At 38.8% G+C, this 13,752-nt stretch overlaps 1 protein-coding gene across 5 annotated transcripts in view; it reads right to left on the reverse strand.

The window, feature by feature from the left end:
• AGO3 (argonaute RISC catalytic component 3) overlaps positions 1–13,752 on the reverse strand; it is a 119,178-nt gene that overhangs the window by 13,131 nt on the left and 92,295 nt on the right. For all 5 annotated transcript variants that reach the window (XM_077844777.1, XM_077844778.1, XM_077844781.1 and 2 more), the window contains 5 exons: positions 13,168–13,258; positions 11,788–11,982; positions 11,316–11,450; positions 8,205–8,306; positions 735–934 (listed from right to left, as the gene is read on the reverse strand). In XM_077844777.1, the coding sequence (XP_077700903.1) occupies positions 735–934; positions 8,205–8,306; positions 11,316–11,450; positions 11,788–11,982; positions 13,168–13,258 (723 nt within the window). The remainder of the gene's footprint in view (positions 1–734; positions 935–8,204; positions 8,307–11,315; positions 11,451–11,787; positions 11,983–13,167; positions 13,259–13,752) is intronic.

Below are 13,752 nucleotides of genomic sequence, written 5' to 3' on the forward strand. Positions count from 1 at the left end.
GTAATTTTGAAAAATAATACTTGTAGAAAATTTCAAAAATATTAAAAAAAAAAGACGGGTATAATGAATATCACCCAGGTTCAATAATTATTAACTCAAGGCCAATTCTGTTTTACTTCTCTCACCTAACCAGGATTGTTTGGAAGTAAATCCCAGGCATACTATCATTTTGCCTATTAGAAACAATCTCTCCTTTGAATTAATCTGGTAAAGCAACTGAATCACTATACCAGTCTAGTACTAATAAGCCTAAAGTGCACATTTTATTTTTATTTTTTTAAAAGCTTTTATTTGTCAGAGAGAGAGAGAGAGAGAGAGCGCGAGCACACGACAGAGAGCATGCACAGAAAAGCAGGGGGAGCGGCAGGCAGAGAGAGAAGCAGGCTCCTCGCTGGGCAGGAAGCCCTACGTGGGGGCTCGATCCCAGGCCCTAGGATCATGACCTAAGCTGAATGCAGATGCTTAACTGCCTGAGCCACCCAGGTGCCCCTAAAGCGCACATTTTAATGGGAACTCTTATCTTGGGCACTCAGTTCTGCCTACTGCTGTTTTTCACATGGATCGATGACTCCTCTAACAGCTTGTGGAACTTTAATTCTAAATGGCATTACTTTATGGTAAACAGGGAGGCACATACATGGAAACATTTAAGAGAGATTTCCCAAGAAAGTCCTAACATGCCAACCATATGTGGATTTAGGTGAAAATCTCTATTTGTTGTGCTTTTATATTACCTGTCATGTTCTTTGTCCACGAGATGATATCTGGCTCTGAATGCCACCAGGTGAGCATAATACGCTGGTGCAGGGATAGAAACAGATCGTGTACAGCGCACATAAGTGTGGCAGAGCTGGTAAGTTAGCAGCTGAAGTTCATCTGCAGTAAAGCAGTTATCATCCCATAAAACATGATAGTGTGAAGGACGGCTGGTACCCTGTAGAGAAGGCAATGGCATATTCTATTGATTTCTAAGCTTTTAAATAAATACTCAGGACAGACTAAGTTATATAAAAAAACTAGCTTTGTACATTAGTAAAACATATCCTAATTTAATAATCCATTAAAAATGTTTAATTGACTCTGGGAATATAGCCAAAAGAAATGAAAGCAGGGACTCAAAACAAGTATCTGCATACCCTTGTTCAAAGCAGTATTATTCACAATAGCACACAGGTAGAAGCAACCCAAGTATCCAACGAAGGGTGAATTGATAAATAAAATGTGGTATACACACACACACACATACACACACAATGGACTATCACTTGGCCTTAAAAAGGAACACATGGATGAACCTTGATGACATGATGCTAGAAATAAACCAGTCACAAAAGGACAACTACTGTAGGACTCATGAGTATGAGGTAACTGGAGTAGTAAATTTCAGAGAGAAAGTACAACGGTGGCTGCCAATGGCCAGGGGAGAAGGGGGAGTTAGTGTTTGATGGGTACAGTGTGTCAGGGAAGGTGAAAAAGTACTGGAGATAGATGGTGGCATGGCTGCAGCATACCAGTACAATGCGGATGTACACTTAGAAGTTGTTAAAATTGTAAGTGGATGTTATGTAATTTTACTGTAATAAAAATCCCAGAACATTTATTGAGTTCCTCTGTATTAGTTACTATGTTGGTTAGGTATTACAGATTCAAAGAAAAATAGTCAACAAAGTCAGTTTTCCTTTCTTTTGGAAACTTAATTTAGTAGAGGAGACATAGCATCTATAGTTATAAACCAACTATAGTCCTATTGGCACTTAGTCCTCCACGAGAATACCAAAGGAAGTAACTTCTTCACCAAGGGGAGACAGAGACTTGGCCTTGTTTAGGTGGTTAGGGTGAGGGCACAGTGGAGTTAACAGCCTTACCAAAAGCACACGGAGCGTAACATTTCATTGTATACGTGAGGAATCACTAATTAACCAGGACGAGCAGAGCATGGGACATGAAGGAAACAAGATGAAGTGTCGAAGTTTGGAATCAGACTGAATGACATGCCCAGGAATCTGGACTTTGACCTATAAACAGCACGGAAAGTCCTACAGTTTTTAACAGGAGAGACTTCAGGTGTGATGAGATTGGAGTTTTAGAAAGTTACAGTAATAACATGGAGGCTGGCTCAGAAGAGGCAGGAAGATACCGAAAGCAAGGGAATAGCCAGGAGGCTACTGCGTTAGCTCGAACATGAGATAACGAAAGTGTGAAGCAAGGAAACCGCAATGGCAAAGGAGAAAAGGAGAAAGATGAGCCAATACTTTAGCAAATATTTGAGCATTATTTGTCAGATACTGTGCAAAATTCTGGGGATAAAATTCAAATTATTACCAAATCTTATCCCCCCCAAATTATATGCTTATAAGGCATTTATTTTTTATTTTTTTTAAAGATTTTATTTTTTTTAAATTTTTATTTATTTATGATAGTCACACACACACACAGAGAGAGAGAGAGAGAGAGAGGCAGAGACACAGGCAGAGGGAGAAGCAGGCTCCGTGCACCGGGAGCCCGACGTGGGATTCGATCCCAGGTCTCCAGGATCGTGCCTGGGCCAAAGTCAGGCGCCAAACCGCTGCGCCACCCAGGGATCCCTATTTTTTTTAATTTTTTTAAAGATTTATTTATTTATTCAGAGAGAGAGAGAGAGGCAGAAACACAGGCAGAGGGAGAAGCAGGCTCCATGCAGGGAGCCCGACGTGGGACTCGATCCCGGGTCTCCAGGATCACACCCCGGGGTTCAGGAGGCGCTAAACTGCTGCGCCACCAGGGCTGCCCTTATAAGGCATTTAGATTGTACATTCACACATTCACTATTTACTGAACACTCACTATATGCCGTGTCCCGTATCGGGTGCCAGGCAAGCAGTAATAAATGAGGAGGAGACATAGATGTGAGCTCTGAATGACAAAGGAGGGCTTGTGAGATGGGGGAAGTGCATTTCAGGCACAGGGAAGAGAGAGCAGAAACCTTACCTAAGTGCTTCATTCGGTTCTCTATCACTGTTCTTGTCCCAATCACAATCGTCTTTTGCCTGAACTATGTTAACAGATTCCTAGTTTTATTCCTCAGTAGAATTTGTACATCAGTAGAGGGAATTAACACACACACACACACACATCCCTAATAACATTAACATCCAGCTTAAAGCCTTTTAATGGCTTCCCAATGCACTTTGACTAAAATCCAGGTCCCTATCTCTGCCCCACAAGGCCATACATCCAGCCCAGGCTGGTCTCTCTAACACACCTCCATGCTGTGGTCATATTTTCCATTTGATCCCTTCAATGCATAATGTTTTTTTTCCACCAAAGAGCCTGTACGTGCCTGTCAGGATCCCCCTACCCCTTTTTTGGCTTGGTTAACTCCAACTTACTCCTCTAGATCTTACCTTAAATGTCATTTCTCAAAGCTTTTTGTGATCTCCCAATCTAAATCAGGTCCCCACTAAAATCTCTCTTCCTATCCTTATTTTTCCTTTTATTGGGCTTATCCCAATTTATAAGTATGTACTTGTGAGATTACCTAGTATATGCTGTCTCCCAATAAACTATAAGAGGAAGGGATTGTATTTATTTGTTCACTCTATACATGGTATCAACACCTATCTTCTAGGAGATAGACATAAACCATCTGTTGATTGAATGGATGAATAGCCTCTGCCTTTTGGGACCTTACAGACTATGGGAAGGGGGAGAGAAACTGGTTAAATGCTGTCTAATGAATGCAACAAAGAGGTATGCATACGGTGCTCAGGCAGTGCAGAAGATGGGCATTTGTCTTGGGAAAGGGTATAAGAAAGGCTCTGGAAGAAAGGCTCTGGGAAGACATGATACCCAAGATGGGTCTTAGAGGATGAACCAGAGTAAGTTAGGGAAGGAATAATTAAGGTAAGAGAGCAACATGGGCAGGAGAAGAGTTATGAGAACTACCTAAAAACAGTTGAGTGTCTGCACTCAAGGTGTGTTTACATGTGTTTGTAGGTGTGAAAGGGAGGAAACAGAGAGAGGAAGAGAAACAGAGAGTGAAGGAGGAGGAGGAGGAAAGAGTGGGAGAAAAAAGCAAGATAGACTGAGGGTGTAGCAGAATTGAAGGGAATAGGATGCAGACATTAGGAATTGAGTCTATATGTTGTCCTAAGAGGATGAGACTTTACCTTCAATGGCTATGAAGCATGAAGTAGATGAATGACAGGGTCTTACCTATGTTTTAATTAACCTAAAGGAGAACAGATTAGATGAGGACAATTCAGATCATTCTGCAACTATTTTTTTTTTTTAAAGATTCTGTTTATTAATCACGAGACACACAGAGAGAGGCAGAGACACAGGCAGAGGGAGAAGCAGGCTCCATGTGGGGAGCCCGATGTGGGATTCGATCCTGGGACTCTGGGATCAGACCTTGAGCCAAAGGCAGTAGCTCAACCGCTGAGCAACCCAGTCATCCCTCATTCCGCAATTGTACAGGAGGGTAATAATGAGAGCTGGAATTAAGCAGGGGGAAGTGCAGATGAGAAGGGTCCGAGAGTGGGAAGGTAAATTCCACAGGGCTGAGGAGTTGCTTAGATAGAGTGGCGGGTGAGTCATACATATTATTGGAACTTAAACATTTAAACCAAACCAAGAACAAATGGAAAGGCAAGATAAAAGGAGAGAAATGAGTGTGGAAGTCAAATGGCAGATGGTTCAATGAGTGAATGACAACAGTATCATGTTACAGAGCTGAAGAAAAAACAGTGGCATGCTGCTGTAAAAAAAAAGAGAAAAGAGCCAAGGGTAGTCTTTTCTGTTCTTAATGTAAACATTTTATAAAAGTATAAATATACATAGAACAGCCCATGGATCATAAGTACAGAATGAGGACTGTTCACAAAGTGAAAATACCTATGAAACTAGCAGCAAAATCAAGAAATTGAACATTAACTGCAACCATAAAGCTCCCTGGTGCCCCTTTCCTGGTCATCACACCCAACCTACCCTGCTCTTAGTAGCCAGACTTTTCACAACATAGATAACATTAAGGATTAGGTCTGCTTTTAAACTTTATAATAAATAGCATCATAGGTTATGTGCCCTTTGGGTCTGACTTCCTTGGTTTGACACTGTGTTTGTGAAATCCATCCACATTGTTGCATCATTCTCTTTGTTGTAGAATACTGTTATATAAATATACACTATTTATCCAATCTATTGATGATTGGCATTTGAACCGTTTGTAGTTTTTGACAATGACCAGTGCTACCATAAACATTAATGTACTATCTTTTGGTAAACACAGATACACATTTCTGTTGGCTATCCTGGAGTAGAGATCCTGGGTCACAGAGCACACATATATTTAATTTTAGTGGATAATGTCAGACAGTTTTTAAAAAATGTTAATTTATACTCTTATTGGCAAAATGCGAACTTTCAACTGCTCTCTACCTTTAATGCTATTTGTCTCTTTAAATTTCAGGTGAGTGCCTTTAGGGTATGGTTTTTTTTTTTTTAATATTTTATTTATTTATTCATAAGACACAGAGAGAGAGAGACACAGGCAGAGGGGGAAGCAGGCCCCTTGCAGGGAGCCCGATGCAGGACTTGATCCTGGGTCTCTAGGTTTACGCCCTGCGCTGAAGGCTGATGCCCAAACAAAAAGCTGGGCAGCTTGGGTGGCTCAGCGGTTTAGTGCCGCCTTCAGCCTAGGGTGTGATCCTGGAGACCTGGGATCGGGTTCCACATTGGGCTCCTTGTGTGGAGCCTGCTTCTCCCTCTGCCTGTGTGTGTCTCTGCTTGCCTCTCTCTCTCTCTCTCTCTCTCTCTCTCAATCTCTCTCTGTGTCTCTCATGAATGGATAAATAAAATCTTAAAAAATAAATAAATAAAAACAAAAAACTAAGAGCCTGCTGGAAAGGGAGACTAGCATCTCATACCCCAGTTGGACATTTCCTGAGTTTAGAGCCCATAGGCCCACTCTGCCAACTTCAAAGGTGAGAATTCCTAGAAAGAGTTTTGGGAGCCTAAAGGAATGAACCTCAACCCTGAGGCTGTAGCATCAGAAAGAATGAGAATAGACTACAGAAAGACTTGTGTCAGCTCCTACTAGCAGGCTGACAGTCAGGAATACCAGATGAGTTAGAGTCCAAGAAGAAGGAGGGGAAAGAGGTATCTCAGAGTCAGGCTATGGTCTCTACCCTCTATTCAAAGCTACCAGGACCAAAGGTCTAGCTTGTCCCAGGCAGGTGAAGGGTGGAAGGGAGTAGCAAGCTTTGACTTGATTTGTAAAAAAAATTTTTTTAAAGATTTATTTGTTCATTCAGAGAGAGCGAAGAGAGAGGCAGAGACACAGGCAGAGGGAGAAGCAGGCTCCATGCAGGAAGCCCGATGTGGGACTCGATCCTGGGTCTCCAGGATCACACCCTGGGCTGCAGGCAGCACTAAACCGCTGGGCCACCGGGGCTGCCCCTTGATTTGTAAATTTATGTTTTAAATTTGAGTGGGGGGATCCCTGGGTAGCTCAATGGTTTGGCCCCTGCCTTTGGCCCAGGGCGTGATCCTAGAGTCTGGGATCGAGTCCCACATGGGGCTCCCTGCATAGAACCTGCTTCTCCCTCTGCTTGTGTGTCTGCCTCTCTGTGTGTCTCTAATGAATAAATAAATAAAATCTTAAAAATAAATAAATAAATAAGTTTGAGTGTAATTTTACCATAAAATAAAACGGGTAAGAGAGAAAACAACACCAATAAAACCAATAAAAATATCAAGAAGCTACGGAATTTGGCTAAAATGTTGAAGGATCTGTCAATTACTGATAAAAATAACAATATGAAAAAAATAATCTCCTATACTGGTTAGAAACAATTGGACTTTTAATTCTAGCTTGTAAAAAATAAGGGTCCTGTTTTTGATTTCTGAGAATTTTGAAATTTTTAATAAAGCTGGGAAGATGTTTAAAAACCAATCTTTAGTCCTTGTGAACTATTCCTCGTTATTTGCTGACTAAAGCAATTTCTTTTTTTTTTTTAAAGATTTTATTTATTTATTCATGAGCGACACAGAGACAGAGACACAGGCAGAGGGAGAAGCAGGCTCCACACAAGGAGCCCAATGTGGGACTCGATCCCAGATCCCAGGATCATGCCCTGCGCAGAAGGCAGATGCTCAACTGCTGAGCCACCTGGGCATCCCTAAAATTTCTGGTTAAATAGACTGTGGAAACAACCCTGTCGTTAAAGACTTATAATGAACACTTGCATATCAGTGGCATCCAAAAATTGTAGAGGGAAAGCTGTTTAACCAACATTTCCAGAATTCATCTGAACAGAGTATCTTTTTTCTTCTCTATAATATTTATTGAGAAGGCAGGGCAGTAGTGTTCTGTGGGATATATGGATAGAAACACTGAGTTAAAAATACGTGCTCCAATTTTATAGATTTTATCTCTGGAAGGTACTTTTAACTTTTGTTTTGCTAACTGACTGTTACTACCCATAGTGAAAAGGTACAACACTGCTTGTGAAGAGGAGCAGATATTAAGACACAGATAAATGAGTGGGATAATAATTTTAAAGCTATAAGAGTGGAAGGGAGCTTAGTGTATGTACGACATACAAAGCCTTAAGAGACAGCTGTTCAGTACAGTACATCTACCTACAATTTGTTTTAATCAATGGCAAGTAAGCTAAAATAGCTTTGGGCTACATTCTCTCAGACAGCTGAGGAAGGAGGATTTACTGTGCTGTTGTAAAGTTCGAGAAGCACTGAATTAAAGCTTATGTTCTCTACTAAGTAACAAAGCTAACAAATTAACAAAATGGTTTTATGAAAAGACTAAGACTCTTAAAATTACTTAACTGAAACTTTAAGCTGTAAATCTACAGTGAAACTCTTTGGCATGCTCAATATCTGCCAGTAAATGCCAAAATTTTCTGTGAAGTATTATCAAAAGAAGCAAATGTCAAAGGAAGAATCAGGTGTATTAAATTTTTTTGAAGTTTTGGGGAAATTCATTCTATTAGACTACTTATATTCTGGTATTGTCATAAAAAAAAAAGTGCCTTATTCTAGGTAAAGAATAAGAGATTTATTTGCTGTAAGTTTCACCTTATTTCATGTGGAAACAATTTGGAGTGCAGAGAACAGTGTTTCTTTCTCCTTTCTCTGAGATTTAAGAAAATACACATAAGAATGGTACTTCCTGAATTAGAATATTACCCAAAGAGTAGGCTTACCTGTATTCCAGCATGGCTACAGAGGTAAAAATCAAACTCATACGGGTGTGTGATATCCGTATCGACTGTTGTTCCAGCTGGGATATTGCCACTTCTTCCAACCTAGATTTGTTTGGTCAAAGTTTAAACAAACAGGACAAAGGTAAAGAACATATCTGAAAGCACTTTTAAAAATATATAAATATATAGCCTGACCCTGGGTTTCACTACTTTCAGCTTCAAATATTACTTGAGCAGGCATTAATAGCAGACCTTAGGCTAGTCCTGGTTCCTATTCTACATGTTGCTGAAGTGGAAGTTGCTAAACAACAGAGTTACTAGTATCTACTGGTGCTTAGCTAGTAGGTGATCCCAATAGGAGTGGAATGCTTAAAAAAATTTTTTTTTAAAATTACTTTAACTGCTTAAATTTACAGTACCTGGGAACAGCAAGTGCTCTTGAATGTGTAATTTTTGAAAACTAGCATTATCCTTGGAGAACACTGTATTTTCAGAGAGAAAGAATGCTGACAATAACATCAAACGTAGTTACCATTCGTTAATGATTCACGGGCCAGGCACTTAATGTACATTATTTCCAATCCTAAAAATCCTGTGGGTTAGGTATTATTCCCACATGTTTGGGAAGCTTGGGCTCAGGAATATGAGATAATTTGCTGAACTGCAAACACAGAACTGGGAGTCAAACCCTATTCCTTTTATTTCATAGTAGCAGTTTTGACATCTTGTAAGGAATACAGCACCTTGCACAGCTATGATGTGAATATGAATGAAATGGTTCAAAATTTCTGATAACGAAAGGCTTCTAATAAAACACTTTAACATGCGTATGCGTATGTATACTCACCTGTACTTCCCTATCTCTAAACATGTTTAAAAACAGTATCTCTAAGTCTAGATTTATAAGGCTAACAAATTAGAAACTATTTTACTATTCAGGCATTCTTTCTGCATATGAGGTAATGGCTTGAGTTATAGCTGTGTATACCAGCTAGCCTTCACAAGCACAAAACAAAGAAAATAGTTCATAATCAACTAATTTATGTTTATTCTTAATACATAAACCAAATTAACACATAAAAAAGTTTTACTCTTAGAGAAGTAGGAGGATGAGTTCATATCACAGCTCCACCAATTTCTAGTTATACTATCGAGGGCATAATTCTTTACCCCTCTATGTCTCCGATTCCTCATCTATTAGTAGTAGTAGTATTTAGAACAAAGGTTTAGGAAAAGCAGACAAAATGAAGGAATAGCAAGACTAAACATCAAATGCTAGTAATCATTAAATCTAATTTCAGTTTTCCTAATTCTATGTTTGAAGACACATTTGGTTTTCTAGGTACAAAAATGTACGTAGTATTTTGGGGGTCAAAGGTCTCACTACTATTAGAGAGGTGGTATGTGATTCTGAGTACTCTGGAGCCAGACTGCCTGACCTGAGTCCTATCTCTACCAATTACTAGCTTTATAACCTTGCTGTTTAACCTCACATGCCCCAGTTTCCTCCTGCGGAAAATGATGATAATAACAGTAAATAAATACTTCATGGTGTGGTGAGGATTAAATGAGTTAAATTTATGACACATGCCTAGAACATGTCTATTATTTTTGCTATTATTTATTTTATTTTTCTTTTCCTTTATTATGACTACCATCACCACTACTCTACAACTGCTAGCTAAACTTTATTGAGCGCTTAGTATGTGCCAAGCACTGTTCTGAGTACATTACATATTTTAATTTACTTAATCCTCTTAACAACCCAATAAAGAAAATATTAGTATCACTCAAACCTTGTTGGGAATGAAATGAGCAGAGATGTTAAGTTACTTGCCCAAAGTTACATGGACAGTGTAACCAAAGACTAAACATATACCAAAGCCAAGATATAATCCTCTCTCCTTCAGTCTTTTCTGTTGAACCCTTTACCCAAGGAGACACCAACACTTGCAGTCCTCAGATTTCTCTGCTCCAAGGTTTGAAAAATGGGAGCCAAGCATAGAAAATGACAGCAAGACTGTTATACTTGCTTATGCTGCATGCAGAGAAAAAGATTTTCCCAGGCATTTATCCCTTCATTTCTAATTATAAAAATACACAGTCATACTACAAAATATAAAAAATAATTCTGTGAGGGATGCCTGGCTGGCTCAGTCGGTAGAGCATGTGACTCTTGATCTCAGTGTAGTGAGTTTGAGCCCCACACTGGGTGTAGATATTACTTAAAAATAAAGAAATCTTTTTTTTTAAATTTCACTTATTTATTTGACGGGGAGAGAGAGAGCACAAGCAGGTAGAGCAGCAGAGGGAAAGGGAGAAGCAGGCTCCCCGCCAAGCAAGGAACCAGATGTGGGGCTCGATCCCAGGAATCTGGGATCATGACCTGAGCCGAAGACAGATGCCCAAGTAGCTGAAACACCAGGTGCCCCCAAAATAAAGAAATCTTAAAAAAAAATTTTGTGAATTTTAAGGGAAACATTTAAAAGTTGGTTTGCATGAATTTCTACTAATCACTCTACAAAGTCCCTAGTTGTTGTTTTTTAAAATATTTTATTTATTCATGAGAGACACACACAGAGAGAGAGGCAGAGACACAGGCAGAGGGAGAAGCAGGCTCCATGCAGGGAGCCCAATGTGTGACTTGATCCCAGGACTCCAGGATCATGCCCTGAGCCAAAGGCAGATGCTCAACCACCGAGCCATCCAGGTGCCCCAAGTCCCTAGCTTTTATAAGAACTAATTTTTACAGGATATTTTAAAAAATAAATGCACCTTCCCCCCTCTGAACATTTAAGACATAAAGACATATAGGATTAGAAAGAACAATTTTAAAACAATGAGTTTCTTCACAATAACAAAAAAGCACTAAGGGAATTTTGAATACTTGGAGTGTTAAGAGAAAATCTAGGAAGTTAAAGAGTAACACCCTATTTTTTTTTTTTTTGGTAACACCCTATTTTGATGCTTCTTTACTCAAAATCTGCTATGCTGAGACCGGCTACTATATACTGGAACCTCTGATGTTGGCAGAGAGTCTTTGTTCAGTGCTCTATGAACTGTGTGAGATAAGCTTGTTTTATAATAGTATTACAACAGATGTAAGATTACCCTTTCTGTCCTATCAGCACAAAATAATCGAGTGTGATGTCTCTTCTGAACTACAATGTAGGTTATTCCAGGTTGATAGTCTTTCTCCAAACTGATGCAGGCTTCTCGAATTGCTAGTAGTTCATAATATAATACCTAGAGAAGATGAAATGGAAAGATTTGATATAGTCAGCTGTCCTCTTATACATACTTCAAAGTAAGATCATGATTTAGTTTCAGGACTTCTTAATCTTACCACTTTATAGCTAAATATACTTCTCTATTCCATTTTAACTATTATCAGAGCATGATCTTAGCAATCAAGGGCTATTAACTCTACAGCAAACATTTTAGAAGAGAAAATCTAAGCAGTATCAAATTTTGACTTTAGGAATTCTCAGCCTAATTACAACTTCTAACTTCAGCACTAGACACACATTATAAGCACAGTATGTGATTTAACCAAGCCATGATGAGGTCCAAGGCAACCAACCTGCCTAAACTGTCCCTCTGAAACACCATCCCGATAAAAGATGATACGAGTAGGTTTGAACCGAGTTGACTTATAAAACTGAATGAGAAGTTCTCGAACCATGGAGGCCAAGTCCTGGATGATCTCCTGTCGGGGTCTCTGAACTCTTACTGTGGCACAGTATCTGCTTGGGTGGGCATCCATACTACCTACAACCTAGGTTGGAGAAAGTAAAGAAAAATAGAAATTAAGACAATCAAAACTACATTAACATGAATTATTCCACAATAAAAAATGGAAGAAAAATACATGGATTTCATCTAAATTTGTAGTTTATTACAACCTTATTATTTATTTTGAGAGCAATAAAAGTTTATTTTGAGTTCATTTTGAGAATAATAAAAAATCAATATTTCCCAGGGAAGAATAGACTAAAAGACCCCACTACAGGGTTAAAAACTATTTTCTGGGGTGGCTGACTGACAGATGGTAGAGTGTGTGACTCTTGATCTCAAGGTCATAAGTTTAGAAGCCACATTAGGTGTAGAGATTATCTAATAAAATCTTAAAAAAAAAAGTGGGGTAAAAAATTATCTGGCTTTCTGAAGTTTGTAACAAATACACTTAGGGGCGCCTGCCTGGGTAGCTCAGTTCACTAAGTGGCTGACTCTTGGGTTTCTGCTCAGGTCACAATTTTGGGGTCACGAGACAGAGTCCACTGATGGGCTCCACACTCAGTGCAGAGTCTGCTTTAGATTCTTTCCCCCTCCCTCCTTCCTCTTCCTCTGTTCCCAGCCCCTGCTCGTGCTAGCTCTCTCTCAAATAAATTAAATCTTAAAAAAAGAGAAATATACTTAAAAGAACTGACAAGGAAACTTTATCAAATATAAAGGTGGAAAAAAAAATATAAAGGTGGGCAAAAACATAAAAGGCAAATGTTAAATGTAGGAATGGCAGTATTAAAACAAAGAATTCAGGTGAGAAAATATTAGATTGGACAAAGGTAGAAGATATTTTACACCGAAAAAATGCAATCTACCAAGCTCTTATGTAATGCATCTTTCTATAACAAAGACACTACTGAAATACATAAACTCTTGGAACAAAAACTAGCTGAAAATGTATAATCATAGAGAGGTCAAATAGATAAAGTAGGAAACAAAAGATTTGAGTAATACAATTAATAAGCCTCATTTTATAAATATATATGTAACTGTAGTCCCCAAACCAGAGAATGATCATTTTTCTCAAAAATCCAAAGAATACTGAAAGTTGATTCTAGATATTTATATATTTATAAAAGTTGGTTTCAAAGAGAGTATCACTAAAATTCAAAAAGCTGAAATCAAAATGTTGATCATCTACACTTTAGACAAGGTAAACCTGCCTAATGACACTCACAGCAGCAATAGAAGGTTTCTTCCCATCACCAGCTGGTGGATGAGTGACGTCTGCTCCCAAAAAGATCACTGGTTGCTGGAACACAGAAGGTCTTAAACACATTTTTAAAAAGAGTTAGATAATTCATTTTTCATTATGCATTTATCTGTTTATACTACTGCAACACAACTGCAAGCTGCTGACATAGCGAAGAGGAGGTCTTAACAGCCTCCCTCAAAGGCCTGAACTACGTTTTAGTCTCTGAATTTCTAACTCCATGAAGTAAAAGCAATCACAATGGGTGTATGAAATATCTTATTCAGAACAATCTCCTGCTTTAAGCAGTGGTGCTTAAGGCATATTCTTCATAACAGGCATAAAATGATAAACTTCCTCATATTAATCCACCAGTTTGTATCAATCTTTCTGTAATCTACTTACATTTAAACTATGTAATCTTTCAATGAGAAAAAGAATCATTAACCTTTACACTAAAAAGGATTATGGGAATCTACTACTCCCTCTCCTCTGGCCGAAAGTATAAATTTGAGAACATATTATTTTAAGCAGCTAGCTGTTCATCTTATTTTTAAAAACTATACCCTT

The sequence above is a fragment of the Canis aureus genome, chromosome 13 (assembly GCF_053574225.1).
Source record: "Canis aureus isolate CA01 chromosome 13, VMU_Caureus_v.1.0, whole genome shotgun sequence".
Lineage (NCBI taxonomy): Eukaryota > Metazoa > Chordata > Mammalia > Carnivora > Canidae > Canis > Canis aureus.